Source organism: Musca domestica, unplaced genomic scaffold (genome assembly GCF_030504385.1).
Source record: "Musca domestica strain aabys unplaced genomic scaffold, Musca_domestica.polishedcontigs.V.1.1 13, whole genome shotgun sequence".
NCBI classification, from domain to species: Eukaryota; Metazoa; Arthropoda; class Insecta; order Diptera; family Muscidae; genus Musca; species Musca domestica.
The window spans coordinates 3,143,124-3,162,491 of NW_026712172.1; the positions used below are offsets into that span (position 1 = coordinate 3,143,124).

Genomic DNA, 19,368 nt, shown 5'->3' on the forward strand with positions numbered 1-19,368 from the left:
GCACTATGTATATAAGTATTGTACCAGCTATAACAAAGTTTATTGAAGTGAGTAGGGAACAACAATCCAGAATATATAGTATATAGTCATAAAATTTGATTACTTTTCTAAATAGCACTAATTTAGTGCTATTTTTTATGAAATACCACTAATTTAGTGCAAGTTTTTTTAAATACCACTAAATTTAGTGGTAGTGCGGTTTTTTTTTTTTTTTAATATCACTAAAGGGTTAGTGGTAGTGCAATTTATTTTTCACTACCACTAACCCTTTAGTGGTAGTGAAATTAAAAATTGCACTACCACTAAATGAACAGTGATAGTGAAATTATTAGTGCACTAAAAATACAGTGCACTATGCCCATCTCTGGGAGTTACTTATTAATTGCTGCTTATATGGAATGCCATAGCGAAATATATTTGCTGCTTTGTTTTGCCGGTTAATGCGCATAGTTACACATATTAAAAATGCCGTCTCAATTGATCTGCAATGTTTGCAATGAGCATATTTCAAAATCTAAATACTAAATGGATGCACTGGATGTGTGAATTTCTTTCATTTGGATTGTGTGGGTGAGTCTAAAGCTGAGGCTCGAGTTAATAACCCGCTTGTCCGCGGATACATTCCGTAAGTCATTATACCATTGTGCCCAAAGGAAGCACAAGTACTTACTCGCCAATACCTAGGCAGTGCGTTTGAGTGATGAATTTAACGTGGGGATGTCATAGGCAGTATACAATCGCCGACTCCTCGCTTACGTTCCGTTAACGAAAACAGTGACGAACATTCATAATAGTTTTCATTCAAGCAAATATAATGACGAAAGGAACACTGAAGCAGTATGAACTACTACGTTTATGCTAAGTAATGAACGGTTGTATCAATGTTTGATAATGAACTCCTTCATTGATGCAGCGAAGTGTTTTAATTCTTTATATATTTACCTTTAACTTACCAGGTGTAATGTTCTTTTAGTAAATTTTACATAGTTTTTGTATTAGTTACATATTTTTATTATAAAAGCTAAAACAAACAAAAAATAAAGATAATAAAAAAATTAATTGGCGTACTTTCACAGCTTAAGTTAATACTATATACTTATATATTTCAAAAAGGAACATTTCGGTTGGAACAGGTGCTGGTAAAAGTGTTAAGGTTACCAACAAAATTAAATGGCATTTTTCACAGCCTAATACTTATGTATATATATTTCAAAAAATGAAGACAAAAAGGTGTTTGTAAAAATTATAAGAAAATAAAAAAAATAATTCAATCAGTTTGAAGAGGCAGATTTCCTTGCCAGCGACATATTTTTGAAAATTCACCTTTTTTGAACTTGAAGGGCTTTTCGGACGTGTTCATCTGGTGGCCCAACACTGTTCGCATTGGTCAGTGACACTGCTTCTGAAATAGTGAACATGTTTGTTAAATTTTACATTCAATTAAATAATGTAATATTTTTACCTAAAAGAATTGCAAACTATTGTGGGTGTTCTTTTAAGCTTTTTTTCCCCTGTACACCTTTAACATTATAGGCCATTATGACATTGTCGCCTAAGATGCGTCTTAAATTTTTTTGGACTCCGGCAGGTTCCAGCAAACTCCTCATGGCTTTTATCTGAACAAATAGAGTTGGGGAATGACTCCTACCCGCTTAAGTAATGAAAGTGAAAATATATCTTACGTATTTTTTCTTGTTGTCAGAATGTATTTTTGATTCGATTTCAGTCAATCTTTCTTCCGTTTCTATTGGAAATATTTCTAATAGTGAGTCGTCTTCACAAGTTTGGTGTAAACATTTGCTAATTAATACTTTGTTCTCTGCCAGGGCTTCAGAAATTAACTTCATTTGACCTAAAAACAAATATATGTACAATATAAATAAAAATAAATTAAACTTAATTAACAATTTTACTAATGATATTTTCATTTAATTAAAAATATATATATTAAAAAGATTTACCTAGCAGCACGTTCATCTGTCCTTGTATGCTGTTTGTGGATCCGTTTAATTGCTCAATTTTTTTAAACAATTCATTTATGTTGGTGTTTGATCTGGTGTTTGGTCTGAAATCAAAATGTTTATTTATAACGAGTATATTCCAAAAAATCTTTATAAATAACTCACCTTCGGAATAATTAGCGATCTTTATGCGTTTTATTTGTCTTGTGGGACTAAGCGAAGAATTCATAGTGTTCTATGTTCTTAATGTTTAAAAAAAGGACGGTTACGAAAAGCATTAAAGACAGGCATGTAAAATGGGAATTAAAATGAATTGTGATATATAAGGAAATTTAACAGCTTTAGTTTGTATGCCACTCAATTGAAAATAATCAATATTGTCCGAAATTTTAGTGTCTACTAAAAAATTCCAAGTGTAATTGAGTCACATGGCTTTTTATAAAAACTCTGTATGTTTAAAAATTTCCGTCCTATTAACGTACCACCATTTTCTTGTCAAAAACCATGGACCTGCACAGGTATTCCAGGTTCTATGTAGCAAATATTGTCCGGTGACTTCGTCGTTAAACAACAATTATTAAAGAAAAAATTGTTTTCAACTGAGTTAAGGCCTTTGCTTACTTTTTTATGCAAAATTTTTCTTCAACTACTTTCCGAAATACTTGTTCCAAAATCTTTGATGGCCTTTTTACACATTTTTTTAGACTCTGCAAATAATTCTCACTATTAATAACTTCTATAGTGCATTTGAGATGAAGGAGATTATGTACGTTGTACGAAACACTATTTTCCCCAAAAATGATTGGGAAGTTTTCTACGAACAAGTTTAAAAGAATTTTAATTGTTTGCAAATTGTTGATGCATTGCTTTGGACAGCATATCATTCTATACGAACAATGCAATAACAAAAATTCGTAGAAAACATCTTCATGTACCTCGTTTTTAAGAACAACGATACCAGTATACAGTAAAAACTGTCTGAACTCAGTGGCTTTCCAATATGATATATCATCCAAAATTCACGTGAAATATAACCTCGGAGAGAAATCATTTTTTTGAAATGTTTTGCATATTTCCAATTGGAACTTGGAAAAAAGTTTTCTTATTAATTAATCGCAGTAAAAACTTTCGCATGACGCCTAAATCTACCAAATGCATGCAATCTAATGGCATTTGCGTAATCATGGATAAATTGAGGTGTTCTAAAGGAGTTTTTTTTTTGCCAAATACTTTGTCATATGGTGAGAAGGATATTTCCGAGCTGAAAAATCGTCATCTGAAATAAGTATTGCACTTGATGTGCTATACGTTAAAGTTCCATCAATTTTTCGTGCTATTTGCGTGCACTTTGAGCATCCGTGTCGCGACGTATGAGATGGTGTACCAGAAATGAATGCTTTAGCTGGAGCATCACAAAGATCTGCTCTTATTTTAATTCTGTAAATATCACCTTGTAATTCCAAACCAGTTTCATAATAGGATGACATTTCATCAACAAATTTTGAGAGAAATTCTCCACATTCAACCGGTTTACTTTTCCCAACAAAAACACCAACTGGGAATACTGGATGATTTTCTATATTGATAATTCTAATTAAAATTTGCGCTTTTAAAGAGAGGCAACCCGTCTATGTTAACGCCAATTACAATGTTTTCAGGCAATTTTACGACAGCGGCTATCCCCTTTAAGTTGCGTGACATACCATATGACCCACCTGCAATTTTTTCCACTATCGGCCTATCTGAACAATTGAATTTATAAAATGGAGTGACAACAATCTGTTCTTCCTTAAGAATTTCTATTAAGTCCTTTACGCAATTGCGTGAAGGTCTATGTTTTATGTTCCATTCCATTAATTTGTCGCTTATATTTCTCTTGCCACTCTCTGTAGAACTTTCACATTCAGTCACTATTTTAATCTGTTCTGCTCTATTTTCACTTAAATTACTACTTTCAACATATTCCTTGTCTTTTTGTGAGCTGTCCACATTTTCTACCCCAACATTTATAACTTTTTTCACAAACGTTTCTTTTTCCATTTTTATTAATCTTTTTAAATGCCTTTTGCTTATCATCTTCCTTACCTTTTTTTAGCAAACAAGAAAATTAAATATAAAATATTTTTGAAATTCTTCTCACTTATTGTCACACAAAACACAAACACTTGACTTCACTCTTGGTCAGGAAAACACAAAATAAAATTGATTCCTCCCCCAATCTAACAACGCAAACGCATTGTCATTAACGCCACTACTCGACAATCACAACACTGAAGTTAGCGTTTAGCGACCAACTCAAAAGTTTTTCACAAGAAATGCATAAGTTGGAGGCCAGACGCTTAACGCTTTGTTTGTGTTCATCGTGAGCACTGAAATATGACAGCACAACAAAAAAAGAGGAAAAGAGAAGAAGTGAAGTATAAAAAAATGTGTAAGAACAGTTACTTAACGTAGCCCGCTTGCTTATTAAACGTTAACGAATTCAGTAGTATTGAATACACATAGTACGTAGGTACACTAGTGTAAGTACTTGCGATTGTAGTCGACGAATTTATTACTGAAAAAACGAGATGTTTTGATGCGAAATAATGGGGGATTGTCTTCTTGAATCCCGGGTGTACATAATGTACAATAGTTGTTTATTTAGACGTTTAAGATATGCAAGTTTTTGTTGATCTTAGTTTGTTATTTTTCTTGAGTTTTTTATTTTTCTTGTCTTTCCTTTATTATATATTTATTTTATTATATAGTATTTTTTCTTATTTCCCATGATGTTTCTAACTTCTATAACTATGCTCCCCAGCCTTTTTTTATTTATATGTCTCTTGATGGGAATTTCTTACCTGTGGTCAGGGATGCTCAATTTTTCAGGCATGTCTCTTACGTATGGTTATTTGAATTGTCCAAGTTTGCGATTAGATATAATCATAAGGTTAATGAGTTGAAATGTCTTTTTGTTGGTAGTGGTATTGATGTTTTTGCAGTGACTGAATCTTGGTTTAAATCTGCGGTGTCTTCGAGGACGTCGAGGGTTCCGGGGTACAAGGTTCTGTGTAATGTTGGCCGCATTGGTGGAGGTTTAATGCTATATGTACGTGATAATTTGTCATATAAGGTGGTTTATCGTTAGGAAAATTATGGTGTGTTAGTCTTTGTCTTTATGAGGAAATTTTTGGTCCTATGAGTAGTGTGCAGATACGAAAGTCGTTAGAGTCGTTTGGTTGTCTTGATGATGGTTGTGATGTCCCATTTATTGATGTCAATGCTGTTTATAATTACTTTTGTAGTGTTGGTAATTTAAGTTCGTCTCGGGATTTTGTGGTTAGTGGGGCCAATGGTTTTGATTCTTTTAGATTTGGATTTGTGTACATGGATGATTTGTTGCGTGCTTTGTAAAATGTTAAGTCAAATCCTGTAGGCGTTGATGGCATACCTATTAAGTTCTTTAAATATGTATTCTCTTACATCTATAGTCACTTTCAACATTTTGTAAATTGTATTTTTATGACGTCAACATTACCGCTTGCGTGGAAGGTTGCTTGTGTAGTGCATGTAGTGGAAGTGCAACTTGGTGGAAGAGTTGTGTCTGAAGGTCTAATTATTGTTATTTGAATTATTTTTTTTTTTATAAAAATAAATGGTTAGATTAATATAGTTATAGACTGTTTTATACTGTTGTATGTTAACATAAGATTTTGGCGATGATGGCTTATTTATATTGAATTGTATGAAATAAATAAAATGAAAATATACATAGCAGTGACTGCGAGAATTTGTAGCTTCAAAAATTAATACGTAGATCTAATATATCCTATCAGAAAAAGTTTTATGAAGAGGATAGTAAGGATCCTATAAAATATTATAGACATTTAATATGTGGTGTTAACGGTTAGCCATTTCTGGCAATAAAAACGTTATCATGGCTACAGACCGGTCGCTAGCAGCAAATATGCTATCCGACGCTAAACTTAATAATATACCCGGGAAATTAAACTGATTTCCGGGCGAAGACAAATATGGTCAATTTCACACATAACATATACCCTAAGTTCATAAAGTAGTGATTATTCACGAGTCCAGTTGAGGAAATTGTTCGGACAAGAACAACCAAAAACTTCTACGGACCTTATATCGTATTTACATATATTCTTCTCTGTAGTTGTTTTTTATTTAGTTCCCATTACAGAAATATAAATGTTTCTAATCCTCAGCGTTCAGTTCCAAAAATACCACTCTACAATATTGTCCAGTAAATAACTCTCGTTCAATTCAGCTTGGAATGATTACCATTTTCAAAAGATCAACACATTGGGCTCGCCAACAAAACTTAAATCAGTATGCCACGAAACATGTATACGCTATGGAACGACCCGAGACCCAGCCAAACTGTTACAACAACACCGGCAGCAGTAGTAATAACAAAATCGTCAAAAAAGCTACAAAGTGCGCTACACAATTAATGAAGACCAGTGCAGAGTTTCGGCGCATTTCAAGGTTCGGCTTAATATAATATACAAGTATATAATACTAGCTGGCCCGGTCTGCGTTGCCGGCCCGTAGTTTTTGTCTATTATGCATATTTGTCAAAGCATTATTATTCACAGATATGACTGATATAATGTTCACGTATTGGTCGATTAAAAGTGTTTTAAAAATGTTTTAATATACCTGTATCCTTATTTAAGCCGTGGGCTTCAATATTTAAACCTTGGACTTCAAATGTGTGGATGTGCTATACAAATCTATTAAAAAGTATATATCAATCGTATCCCCATGTAGGGGTCAAATTAATTTCTAGTATGGTAAAAATCGTAGCAAAATTTTCCAGTCAAATGAGCAGTAATTGGGAATTTACTGTATTCTGTACACCTCATAATTGAGGGCTGAATTATTTAAGAATAACCAAAGTTAATTACTTTTTTAAACCAATTAGCACCTCAGATTGTGCATTAGAGTCGTCATCAGTCCCCCTAACCATGTCGGTCTGTTTGTCCGCCAAAAGGTGGACTTGAGGAGGTTCTTTACATTGGGAAAATTCTAAAATTTGTAGAAATGTTGAAATTTTTGTGTAAGATTTCCACCCCTAATATACATTTTTAGCCAAATCCTTTGAAATATGGTAAAATCAGGAGGTACCTTTATATGGGCACTACTCCGAAACATCAACCTACATTGAAAACTTTATTCTACCCCAATCCAATATGACAAATAAGGCCAAATGAAAAATATAGCTATTTTACACCCATTACCTTAAGATGGGAATTTATTTTATTTGCCATTTAAATTGTAAGTTGGAGTTCCATAAAGTCCATATTTTTTCATCAGATAGTATAATTCAATGACGATTCAACAAATATTCGGTCCCGTGCTATTTCCTTATATTTGTAATTTATTCATGTTTTCACAATTCATTTCATATAGATGTAATCTCAAATCTACGTTCCCAACCAATATTCTCTTTACAAATTCAACGCAATACAAAATTTTCTTTTCTGACCACACATTAGATGTGAAAGTGGACTTGGGGATACTCCAATGTGGGACTTTACTTAAATAAATTCCTATGGGGCAATTATCTGTATATACAATTTTTTAGCCAAATCGATTGATGAATGTGGTCAAGACCCTACTCTGAAATTTTAAAATTTTATGCGAAGAGGTTCTCTACCCTCTTAGAAACAAAGATGCCAAATAAGGGCCAAAAAAATTAAAAAAGTGGCCAAGACCCCAAAAATAGCTTAAATCATACGATGGTTATATAAATATGAAATCGGGTTGAACCCTTATCCGTGAGTTATGATCGATATCATGACCTGCAAAAGCGATTTAAGGTATCTTGATGTTTTGTTTGGTGAAAAATTGTATATAGTAAAAATTATTCTTTATTTTGTTCCCAAAAATCCACTGAATTCAATATGATAATACAAATTTAAAAAAAATTACAAAAGAAGAATGACAAATTGAAAAAATCTTCAACTTGTTCGCTGTTTTTTTACAGCAAATGTTTAAAGATCCTTACAAAGCTTGTCAATAGAATGTACTATTATTTTAAAATTCGATTCCATTGAAATTTTAGTTTAGTTTTAGTTTATTTTGGTATGAGTTTAATTTTTGTATCTACGAGTTTCGTTCATTATACGAATTTTAAAAGTAGATTTAGTTTAATTCAATGTACGTTGTCAAATAAAGTGCCAACTGTTGACTATTGACATATTATACGTTTGATGGCAAAATGTTTGCGTTTAATGCTAAACATGTTCATCATGCTAAACATATATGTATACAGTAATCATATCGTGGAGTTTTTGCCATTTGACTTAATTCATTTGTTTTTGAACCGTTGTGTAACTATTGGCATTTGTTGTTGAACCATCTCTATGATGCTATTGGCGCTCTTTTAACATTTTTTACTCGTAGAAAAAGTTGCGAAAGTGTTGTTCTACTAAAATGAGAGCATTTGAAGAGTTGATGGTTTCTTGATGGACAAAATAAAAACAAGATTAAAAATAACTTTTGGTTATAGTAAAGATTCAACATTTGTGCACCTCGCCGATTAACATCCATAAATCCAGTTGAATTATCTTCAAATCAGAAGACCAAAACTGTGTTTAGTTAGAAAAATTCTCGAGACGATTTTTAGTTTTTCCGCACTAATACTCAAATTAGACATATAGTTTTCTTAGAACTTCTTCTTTAGGCATACAATAATCTCGCGATTTTTGGACTGTTGCGAACATTTATTGTTGTTAACAACTTGTAAGTACGTTGGTAAACTCTTCATATTTTTTTTGAGTTTGCTGGAACGGAGATTCAAACCAGCGAGGTTAGGATTTGCAGTCAGAAGTGTTTACTTTGTGCCACCTAATCTCATTACACTTTATGAACTCCAAAAACAAGTTTGAAGTCATTTTATTAAAAAAATTGCCAAAATCAACAATATCATGAATATTGGAAAGTACATTGTATATAATTTTCTGTCAGAGAAGATGGTATCTATTGTCAACTCCAAATGCCAACTTTGAAATAATAAGATGACTAAGTGCCGTTATATGGATAGTTCTTTGCAAAGCATTTTCTACAAACTGGAAGCACATACTGCCAAATTACAGCACATTTAGATCAATATCCCATCTTCAATAAAAAATTCAACAGGCCTAGAGCACATCTGAAAGTAAAAAGTACTTCTGAAAAAAGCTTATCAACCCAAATTATTTTGTTTGGAACTTAGAGTGATTTCTTCGAGGCATATAATATATTACGCATAAATAAAGCTCTACTTGCTACGTCGGGTCATTTCATTGATGTTAAAAATAAACCTTAAATGAACTTGCGGAATGTGCTTTTGCTGATTGCCGCTCATTAATTCGCCGTTTTTGTGGTTGCCTTCGAACAAGGCTTAGTGTAGGAAGAGATGCCCTATGATTACTGCAAATATGATGAACAATATTACCATTAATTAATGAAAAACAACAATTGACTCTTTGCTTTTTTCGTATATTGAACAAAATTCGTAGATACGGAAATTAAGTTAATATCACAATTGTGTTTCAAGGTATGAAAATACCATTAAATAAATAATGTATTTGAACCAGGTAAGACCACTGCGATGTACACCCAGTGTACGAATTGTGGTCGAAGCCCCTTAGCTCTTCCCTATGGCTTTCCTACATGAATAGCGCGCAATGAGGCCATTCTTCGCATCTAGATGTTCTTGCTTAAGTTTAAACGTTGGTCGAAGAACGTACCGAGATATTTAGCGCACGAGGAAACATTCAGTGCAACTCCGTCTAGTATAGGAAGCGGACATTGATCTATTTACCGTGTTTTTGTGTATAATACAAATGAAGTGTTTGCAGGGTTTACCCTAACCATTGTCAAGGACACAATCCAACAACTGTAAAAGTGCACTCTGCATTAGGTCTCAAATAGGTGGAAGAAATTTACCACTTGCCTTTCTTCGAAGTTGGTCAAAAATCACATGTATTTTATTGATAATCAGAAGCCATAACACAGGTGATAGAACTCGCCCTGTAGTTTCCCTCTGCTGACAGTTTTCCTAATAGAACTTTCCACCAAGCTTGACCTCCTTCTTAATTTCCGTATTCCATCAAACCGGTTGGGATTTCTTCCCAAGGCAGGAAGGAAGGAACACGTTTTTGTCTCAGGATTTTCAATAACAGCCAAGGAAAAGTTAATGAAAATATACAATTAATTAGCTTTTTTTCTTCATAAGCTTCAGACTGCAGCCATGCATTTCCATCCTCCGTCTTGAATTAAAAAAACCTTCCTTAACTCCATTAGAAAAAATAATTTATGTTTTGTAAATATTTTCAGGGTCCACCAATTCACCAAAGTTGAAATGTTCTCAATATGCAGTGCGACCCAGTCGGAACATATGATTGAATGTTTTAAAAATTTGCAATTGGAACTTTTTAAAAAGTTAGGCCTTAAACTTCGACTCTTGGATATGCCTCCAAATGAACTAGGTGCTTCCGCATATCAAAAGTATGACATTGAAGCATGGATGCCGGGACGTGCAACATGGGGAGAAATTTCGAGCTGCAGTAATTGCACTGATTACCAAGCAAAACGCCTTAACATCCGATATAGAACTAGAGAAGGTGATATTAAATATACACACACCGTCAATGGAACCGCAGCAGCGATACCAAGATTGTTAATAGGACTGCTTGAGACCCATCAGGTACGAAGAGCTAAACAAAGTTAATATTTATTAAGTCATAGATTATATACAATTAACATTTTTTAGGTCGATTCCAATATAATTCAAGTGCCTGAAGTTGTTGCCAAGTACATGGAAACCGATATAATTTCTAAAGCAAAATTTATTCCCGAAATTAAACTTATTAAGCATTTAAAAAATGATATGTGAAACGAGTGGACAAAATGATGAAATAAAGCTTGTTATAATGTAAACTAGTTTTTCAGTCAATGGGCCCATTGCATCACCGATCATAATAAGTTTTGGCTGGAACCCCGCTAGCGTTTTTTAAAAAGTTGTCGGGTGTACACTAGTAATAGTTTGGTTGAAAAATTGCCATTAACTCTTGAAGTATTTTTATATTAACCTGTGAATTGGAAAATTTTGATTCCACTGTGAAGTATTCAGATCTTGGCGACTTTTTTTCTTGTATAGTGATGTTATTCCTATAATAATGTTAAATGACCGGTTTAGAAATTTGTTAAGTAACCCCTGTGACGCTGGGTTTCCGTGGTGAGATTTGCATTTAATAAGACAAAAAAAGCAAAAAGATTAAGAATTTTAAAATTGCAAAATTTTCACACGTCCTTTAATTTACACAGTTCACATTTTCTTTGCTTTTATAACCTTGCTAAATGTAAGAAAAAAAACCAGCTAAAAAATCGAATATCAGTTGTTACGGTTAACCAATTTACTGCAATCTACTCCGAAAGAAGGTGGTGCTTATTAAGAACCACATACACCAAGTGTAAGATAATTATGTGAAAACATGTAGCTGAAATCATAAATCAGTACAGCTAAATGATGACTTAACCAAATCGTAGACCCATATTGACAGTTCTCTTCAAGGATTTATTTTAGTATTGCAGCAAAAGTCTTATAAATTATTGTACAGGTTGATATAAATAATTACAAATCCTTATATGTCGAAAAAAAAGATTGCAAAACATGAAAATGATTACATTTTTGTGTAGTATTACAAATTACATAAAATATTGTTTGAAAAAAATGTGGACAAACAAAATGTAGTTAGTTGTGAAATCACTAATATGATAGATTGGGAAATTAGGCAATCCTATTACTAGTACCCTGTAATTCACATGGTAGAGCATTTCAGATACTAAGGCATTTTTATACCCTCCACCATACTATGGAGGGTATATTAACTTTGTCACTCCGTTTGTAACTCCTCGAAATACTCATGTCGGACCCAAAAAAGTATATATATTCTTGATCAGCGTAACATTCTAAGTTGATTTAGATATGGCCGTCTGTCTTTCGAACGAATTGAGATAGAAGGCTAAAATTTTGCACACATGTTTATTTTTCCAGTAGGCATGGACCATGTAGGACCACGTTTTCATATAGCCCCCATGTAACGGTACCACCCGAAATTCGATATTTTGATTATTTTAGCGACATTATTCTCCGGAATTGTTTCGAATTTGCTATTTGAAGTTCGTAATGGATACTACAGCCTAAGACAGAAAATTATCTGTGCAGGTCCCCGTCTTCGTATAGCCCACATATAACGGTACCTCCCTATAATCGGTATTTTGATGATTTTAGCGATATTAGTCACCGGAATTGTTTCAAATTTGGTATTTGAATGGGAACTTTAATCTGTGACAGAAAATTGCCTGGTCTTCGTATAGGCCCCATATATCAGTACCTCCCTATATTCGGTATTTTGACGAGTTAAGGTACAAAACCCACCCAAATTATTTGAGATGTCGTATTTAAAGTTCGTAATGGATGCAACAGCCTGTGACAAAAGAATTGTCTAGGCTGGTCCAGGTCTTCACACAGCTCCGATATAACGGTACCTCCCTATATACGATAATTTGATGATTTTAGCTACATTATTCACCGTTTATTTCAAGTTTCGAATTTGAATATGGCAAACAATGTCCACGTCGTATAATTTTTAAAATGTTAACAGAATTGTTTAAGGATTTTATTTTTTGAAAATTTTCAAATTCGTTAGGAATGGTGGAGGGTATTCAAAGTTCGGCCCCGTCGAACTTACTGCTTTTTAACTTGTTTAACAATAACCTTGTGCAGAAACTGCAGATCTTTCTCACTAACTGAGACCATATAAAGTATTGGAAAATTGAGACATAACGTATGTGCTATTGTATGCTACGTCTAGCTTGCATCGACTTCTGTGTGCAAAAAGTTCACATCCAAATAGTAAACCATTCCTTATGTTAGATTGGCTTTATCTGGATCACACGATGCTTCATTTGACAGACTCCTGGACACTAACTGTTTATCCCTCACTGGAGACGGCGTTATCGATCTGAGTTAATTTTACTACAATTTGCAGTTTTAGGTGATGTGTCCAGTTATACGGCAGTTGAGGCATTTCTTTCGGTTCTTGTGCGACTAATTTTTCGTTTTATTTAATATCAACAATCCTGCAGAGTCTCATTCGACTTCTGGTCCTGCCCTCTTTTTTATTTTGCGTAATTGCAATCACATTTTCATAGCTGTTCTAGATGCGTACAGCATTAACACGCCTTCTATGTAAAACAGAGCTACTATCTTGTCGTTGTCGTTCAATGAATTTCTTACCACTGATTTGAAAACGTTGAATGTAGTTCAACCTTCTTGGTGGTAGTTGATAATTCCAATATATTCAGTATGTTAAAAAAATTATGCGGAGTGTGTGTATTTGTTTTACATGAGCGGCTATCCCTAGGTGTCATATATATACTCCATTAATGCTTTAATTTTACTTCACCTCAGCTGTGATATGGACACTATAATTTGCATGTTTTTTTTAATCTTACAATGTGCGCACCATATGGGATAAAATGTCAATATGCTTATTTATCTAAAGTATTTGAAAGTCCCCATTACTGGATTAAACTCTTTATTTTATTATCCTCATTACTTCATATTTTGAATTTCAAACCATTTGAATGATGAAATGAATCCCTTAGCCTGAAGGAGCTCGTAAGATTGTGGTTTCTTTTGACATTATCATTATTATCTGGGAAAATGGGTGTATATTAATTAGCATAAAATATAATAATGATAACATAATAAGATACGAATGAAATGAATTCAGAGTTTATTGAAAGTTATTACAGCTTTAAATAGATTGTTATTTTAATTCATACGCAATAGGGAATTTATTTTAAGAAATACCAAATTTACAAAGTGACTGAAAGTGAAACAGGTAGTTGGTTTGTGTGTACCGCTTTATTAAACCAAATTTTAGGGGCTATAAATTTAAGTATTGTACTTATATTGATTGCGCCTTCTACAGCTTGCTGCTCCCGTGCTCGTTCTACGTGCTGGTTGTACGAATTCTGCTTCACTACTTGTCAAGTGTGGTGGTTAAGCTTTTGTAAGATAATACTTCATCGTAGCACCGGTGAGAAGAAGTATAATGTCAGCTGTAGACCCACGACGGATCTCCGAAAATTCAGTTTGTACAAACTTTTTTAGTCAAAGGCTCACGACGGCACTTCAATGGCATCAATGTTTCTCACTTTGATTCGGATTCAACTTCTCTTACTGCTTATATTAAAGGCCCAAGACCGTCCTTAGATTCGAGTCTAACGTCACTTAGTATCGGGTCCATTTGAGGTTTTATCATTATTTATTATCATTTTTCGTTATTAGTTTTTGATATCAAAGGACCAACATTGTTATGATTTAAATTTAATTTCAGTTAAATTTCAGATACTAATGCATTTTTTAACAATAATCTTGTGCAGAAACTGCAGAGCTTTCATACTAGAAAGTCAAAACTGAGACCATATAAAGTATTGGCAAACGTTTAGGTTGCGTCGACTTCTTGAGTCACAGTATGCAAAAAGTTCACATCCGTATAGTAAACCAGGGACTAGTTATGTTTTTATAAGGGGGCAACGGATGTGTAGTGGTGTAAATGATTAAATTAACCATAGTACCCGTAGTTTACTAAAGGTTTATCTAGCGATATATTAATGTAATTTGATGAACTTAGTGAACTTATACAACGCCAAGGTTTTTCATACTGGAAACTATAGGCACTTTCTCGCAATTTTCGATAATCAAGTATACTGATTGGGAGAAATTTTTTATGTACGACATTGTCATGTCTGTTGAGGTAGCAGATAATTTGAAAAACCTCTTAAGCTTAAGAGACATTGTGCAGTAGTCGATAGTATCGAATTTTTCTGAGTAGTCAAGGAGTACATTAAAAGAGACCTGTGTCACTCCTACTTGACTCTGTGACCTCTAACAGCGCGGAAGTACAGCTATGCCCAGCTATAAATCCTGATTGTACATCACATAACGATATCTATGCAATTTTGACATCAACAAGTGCCAACTATCTTTTTGGCAGAATAAAAGAATTCCAAGAACAACATTTTTGGCGTTTTGATTCATTTTGTCTAGTAACAAAACATAACAATTCATTGCATTGTGTCTTTATTCATTTAAAACTTTTATATCTTAATTTCACATTTAGTGACTTTTGACAGCACAGCAAGCTTCTTCAGCGGTTGATTTGCAATGACCTAACCAACAGTTAATGTGCTTGCAAAACAACATTCGTTTCAAATAATTGTTTTCATGAATATTTTTTCTTTCAATCAAAAATGTAATACGTAATGACAATTTGTCTTTCCCGTACAGACAAATAAATCCTTTCCTATCTATGGAGGAAATATCTGTTTATACATATATTGCTAACGATTCTCAAAAATTCACAACTTAACAATTTCTTAGTACATTGTCTCAATGTCACAATTTTACACATATACAAAAATACAGAATTTTTTTTTATTTTAATATCTTATAATATTACAAATCGATTTTCAAGTACCACATCTCTCATTTGCTTTAAATGGAAAAATTTATTGCTGGTATGGCATAATATTTGCTCTCTTATCATTTCAACTGATTGACACTCGTACTACAAAATCTTAAACAATTTTTTTAATATATATTGTTTATTACACCTGACACATCTATTTGAATGCATAAATTGCGCATTTTGATGTGCGCGAAACTTAGCGTCAATATTACTTTTAGTTTTTTTTTTTTTTTAAATTTTCGATATTTCCAACAAATTGGACTTTGTCGTTTGATGATCAAACATATCTCTGGCACTTAACTTGTAATCTTTGTCGCCTTCAGTAAAATAGACACTTTCAAATGCTCTGCGTACATTGTAACAACCTTAATCTTTTGATTCTAATTTCTTTCTATTAAAAAATCTGACAACTCGTTTTCAGCAGTGTACCCTATTTGCAATTTTGCATGAGGTTTTCTGTCTCGTATTCAAATCAAGCATACATTTTAGAAACCATTTTGTAATATCAATTTATTATATTTATGTAATTTATTTTATTAGTTTTTATATATTCATGATATAAATTGATTTTTTTAAAATTATGTTGGTTATTTATGTTTTTTTTTTTGTTTTTAAACATATAAACACTTCAAAAATCAATTAATATATAAATTTACAAATACATTAAGTTATATAATATTATATATTATTTTCTCAATAATTTGTTCATACTTTATTATTTGTTATTATTAAATTGTTCCTTTATTATTACTGTGGTATTCAATGTATGTACTAACTACACAACACTTTTTCACCACACCACTATAGTCGAACAGTGGCAAATGACAGATCAATCACACATAACAATAAAACAGATAACAAAACCTTGTTTTATTTGTTGTAACTTACTGTGTAAGCAAAACACATGTAACAAAATGATGCAACAAAGCCAGAGTGATGTTTTTATGGTTTTTATGGCGTGTGTTTATTTCATTTGTGTTAAACAAAAACAAATATACATACAAAAGAGTTTTTCTCCCTGTTGATTATTTTGCAAGAAGAACCAAAGCAAAGGAGCCAAATTAAAAATGCAAATGAATTGTTCTAAACAATTTTTTTTACAAATCAACCCATTTTTTATAAGGCTTTGAAGAACCAAGTACAAGTTCCGACACAGGCGTATGGACTTGTAGGGGTTCTAAACAGAGCATATTTAGAGCCAAAAGTATTTGTTGCACAAAAAAGAACAATAATAATTATGAGTAATACCACACAACAAGTATACAGGCGATTCTTACGTGTTGCTAATTAAAAACTGGTGGTGTAGGTAAAGAAACCCTCGTTTTCATTAAAAGACTCTGGCTGTCTGAATATATTTTTATTGTCAAAATAATTATTTTTGTTGCGGCAAAAGTTTTGCTTATTGCTTGTTTTTGATTAGCGAAGAATCTCTCGTGATGGCAACAGATAATCGTTGAGGTATCGATTGTTGACTTATCGGTAAACTAGGAACCTCGACAACGAAAATATTACAGAAAGTCCAACGAATGTGCTGCTCAAGTATCTGCGGTGCAGTGAGGACAACACCAATTACAGCTTTAGGGGCAATCTAATATGTACACCTAATAGATACAAATGAAGATACCGAAGCAAAATCATAATACGATCCATCAAGTGGAGGTCCGTGCGATGGCAGAATATCTGAACTGACTTAACGCCAACACGAGACCGGCTACCGTAAACTTCCTAACGTACATAGATCGTTATAAAAGCCATAACATTCAAATAAGTAAATTCAAAAAGTTTACTGGAATGTATAAATTCTATCAGCAACTATTCCCAATAAAGCTCAGTGCACATTATATTGTTACCAGGTCAGCCGGGAATTAGAGCAAACGAGATAGCGAATTCTTTCACGAAAACAGGTAGTGAGTTAGCAACAGTCAAATTGAACAATCCAATGCCGCTAAATGCGTCACGTACAGAGTTAAAGACGTGGGCAAAAACGCCCATATATTCCTATGAAACAATGAAGACGTAGGGAAGACCACAAAAACCTTATGGGCGAACCCAATGAGATAAAAACGAAGAACCTTTTATTACTAGATAAAAAAGAGATTATTGGGGTAACTGGGCCTACAAGCTAATTTGTACAAGATAGGATGTGTAGATAACAGCATATGCAGGGTATGTGGGGAAGATGATGAAACATTGGAACATTTTCTCTGCCAATACCCAGTATTTGCAAATATCAGACCCTAATTCTTATATCCCAGACCTAAATCAAATCATGGCAAATGACATAGAACATTTAAGGAATAGTGTTAAGGCAACTGAATTTCAAATATAATAGACTGTAAACTGTCCGTTTTCTTTCAAAAACCTGTTAGTCTAGAAACGCACAACAGACCCATACTGGCTTAATTGAATGTCCATCAGGACATGTGGCGATCGTTTTCGCCCCTCTTTTCAACCTAACCTATATGGAAAAATGATTACTTGTGTATAAGATTGGTTAATTTAAATTTTCCATTTATCAATGTACTTTTGAGTCTGTCTGACAATTTTTTCTCATGTTTTTAACAATGAATTTGATGCTTTTCAGATTCTCATTTGCCAGCGTAAAAGCAAGCAGAGTATTTTCTGGGAATTTTGAAGTCTGTATTGTATATTGAACTAGCTGACCCGGACTCCATTGCTAGTATTGGTGTATAGTGCATATTTTTTTAACAAAACAGTCAATCTACAAATCTGCCGGTTTTCCTTGAATAGATAGTAATTTTTAAATTAAGTAAACACTCATTGCAAAATGTCAAATGTTGACTCAGATAATTATCTTTCTTAAGTGTTTCAAATGCCCTGACCTTGATTTAACTAACAAAAATATTGTATCATAGGTTTAAAAATATTAGGGGCCCCCCAAAGTATGTAAAAGAGCAGAAATCGTTGTCGATTAAATTATGTCCGTGTGCCTCACCGGTCGCCATTTGCAATAACGATAGAGCTCGACATATTCAATATACGTCATTGAAACTTTCTACTGACCTATATATTATTCTTAGGATTATCGATGTTACAATGTTTAGATATAGCTCTCATATAATATTATCTCCCAATGTTCTTCGACCAAATGTGCTCTAATTTGACATTTGATGATTTCAGTACAGTTAAATCTAGTCCTTTAATACTGGCCTCACCCATTTAACCTGCCGATTTTAGGTATTTTGAAGAATTTAAAAGTCTTTCGAAGTTAAAAATCCTTCGTCAAAAAAAATTGCAGCAAAAGATTTGTGATTATGATTTGTTTCTTCTGTACCAGTACCTCTTTGTTTTCGTTATGTCATCGTTCTTAATTACATTTTCAAACCTCAATTATTAGTACTAAGGTCTTTGCAAGATTTAGCAAATTAAAGGTAATTTTGAATTCGTAACTTTTAGAAGACCATGTTGTAAGCTATTTAGTTCAGTCAACCTAATGAATTCTAAATCAGGATTAAATGTCCTAAAAATCGCAACTAAGGCGCAATATATAGCTCAATCTATGAAGCTATACACAATATTCCTAAGATGATAATACCATTAAACATTCGTCCTTCTGGATGTTTTTATTACAATTTCTACCGAATGAACTGTAGTTTGACATTGTTGTAAAATCTATACCGGCAATAATTGTTAACTATTGGTTTCGCATTTGACATAGCCCAATTTAAAAATATTTTAGGATTTTGAGTGTTTTGAAGATTTTGCAAGTATTTTCTAATCAAAATTGAATTTTTTGGCATGGCAACCATATAACGGCATATGTAAATAATAAACAACATTTTGCGGTTTTTTTCGGAGTTTTGCAATAAGAATTTTCAATGACAATGGCATTCTGAAACAATTCT

At 33.0% G+C, this 19,368-nt stretch overlaps 2 protein-coding genes and 1 long non-coding RNA gene across 6 annotated transcripts in view; 2 read left to right on the forward strand and 1 right to left on the reverse strand.

The window, feature by feature from the left end:
* Positions 1 to 10,898, forward strand: part of LOC101890175 (serine--tRNA ligase, mitochondrial) — a 112,573-nt gene extending 101,675 nt beyond the window's left edge. Inside the window, exons 2-3 of the mRNA XM_059118501.1 lie at positions 10,296 to 10,665; positions 10,732 to 10,898. Coding sequence (XP_058974484.1) covers positions 10,296 to 10,665; positions 10,732 to 10,854 — 493 coding nt within the window. The 3' untranslated portion in view covers positions 10,855 to 10,898. The remainder of the gene's footprint in view (positions 1 to 10,295; positions 10,666 to 10,731) is intronic.
* LOC101891437 (serine--tRNA ligase, mitochondrial) overlaps positions 1 to 19,368 on the forward strand; it is a 372,190-nt gene that overhangs the window by 121,185 nt on the left and 231,637 nt on the right. The window lies entirely within an intron of this gene.
* Positions 1,714 to 5,552, reverse strand: LOC101890014 (uncharacterized). 4 transcript variants are annotated; one of them, XR_002194933.2, is made up of 4 exons: positions 4,805 to 5,552; positions 2,127 to 2,203; positions 1,962 to 2,065; positions 1,714 to 1,852 (listed from the first exon to the last, which is right to left on the reverse strand). It is a non-coding gene; the product is annotated as an uncharacterized LOC101890014 (long non-coding RNA). The 4 variants fall into 4 exon arrangements; XR_009341575.1 differs by lacking the exon at positions 4,805 to 5,552 and adding an exon at positions 4,102 to 4,779; XR_002194932.2 differs by lacking the exon at positions 4,805 to 5,552 and adding an exon at positions 4,047 to 4,778.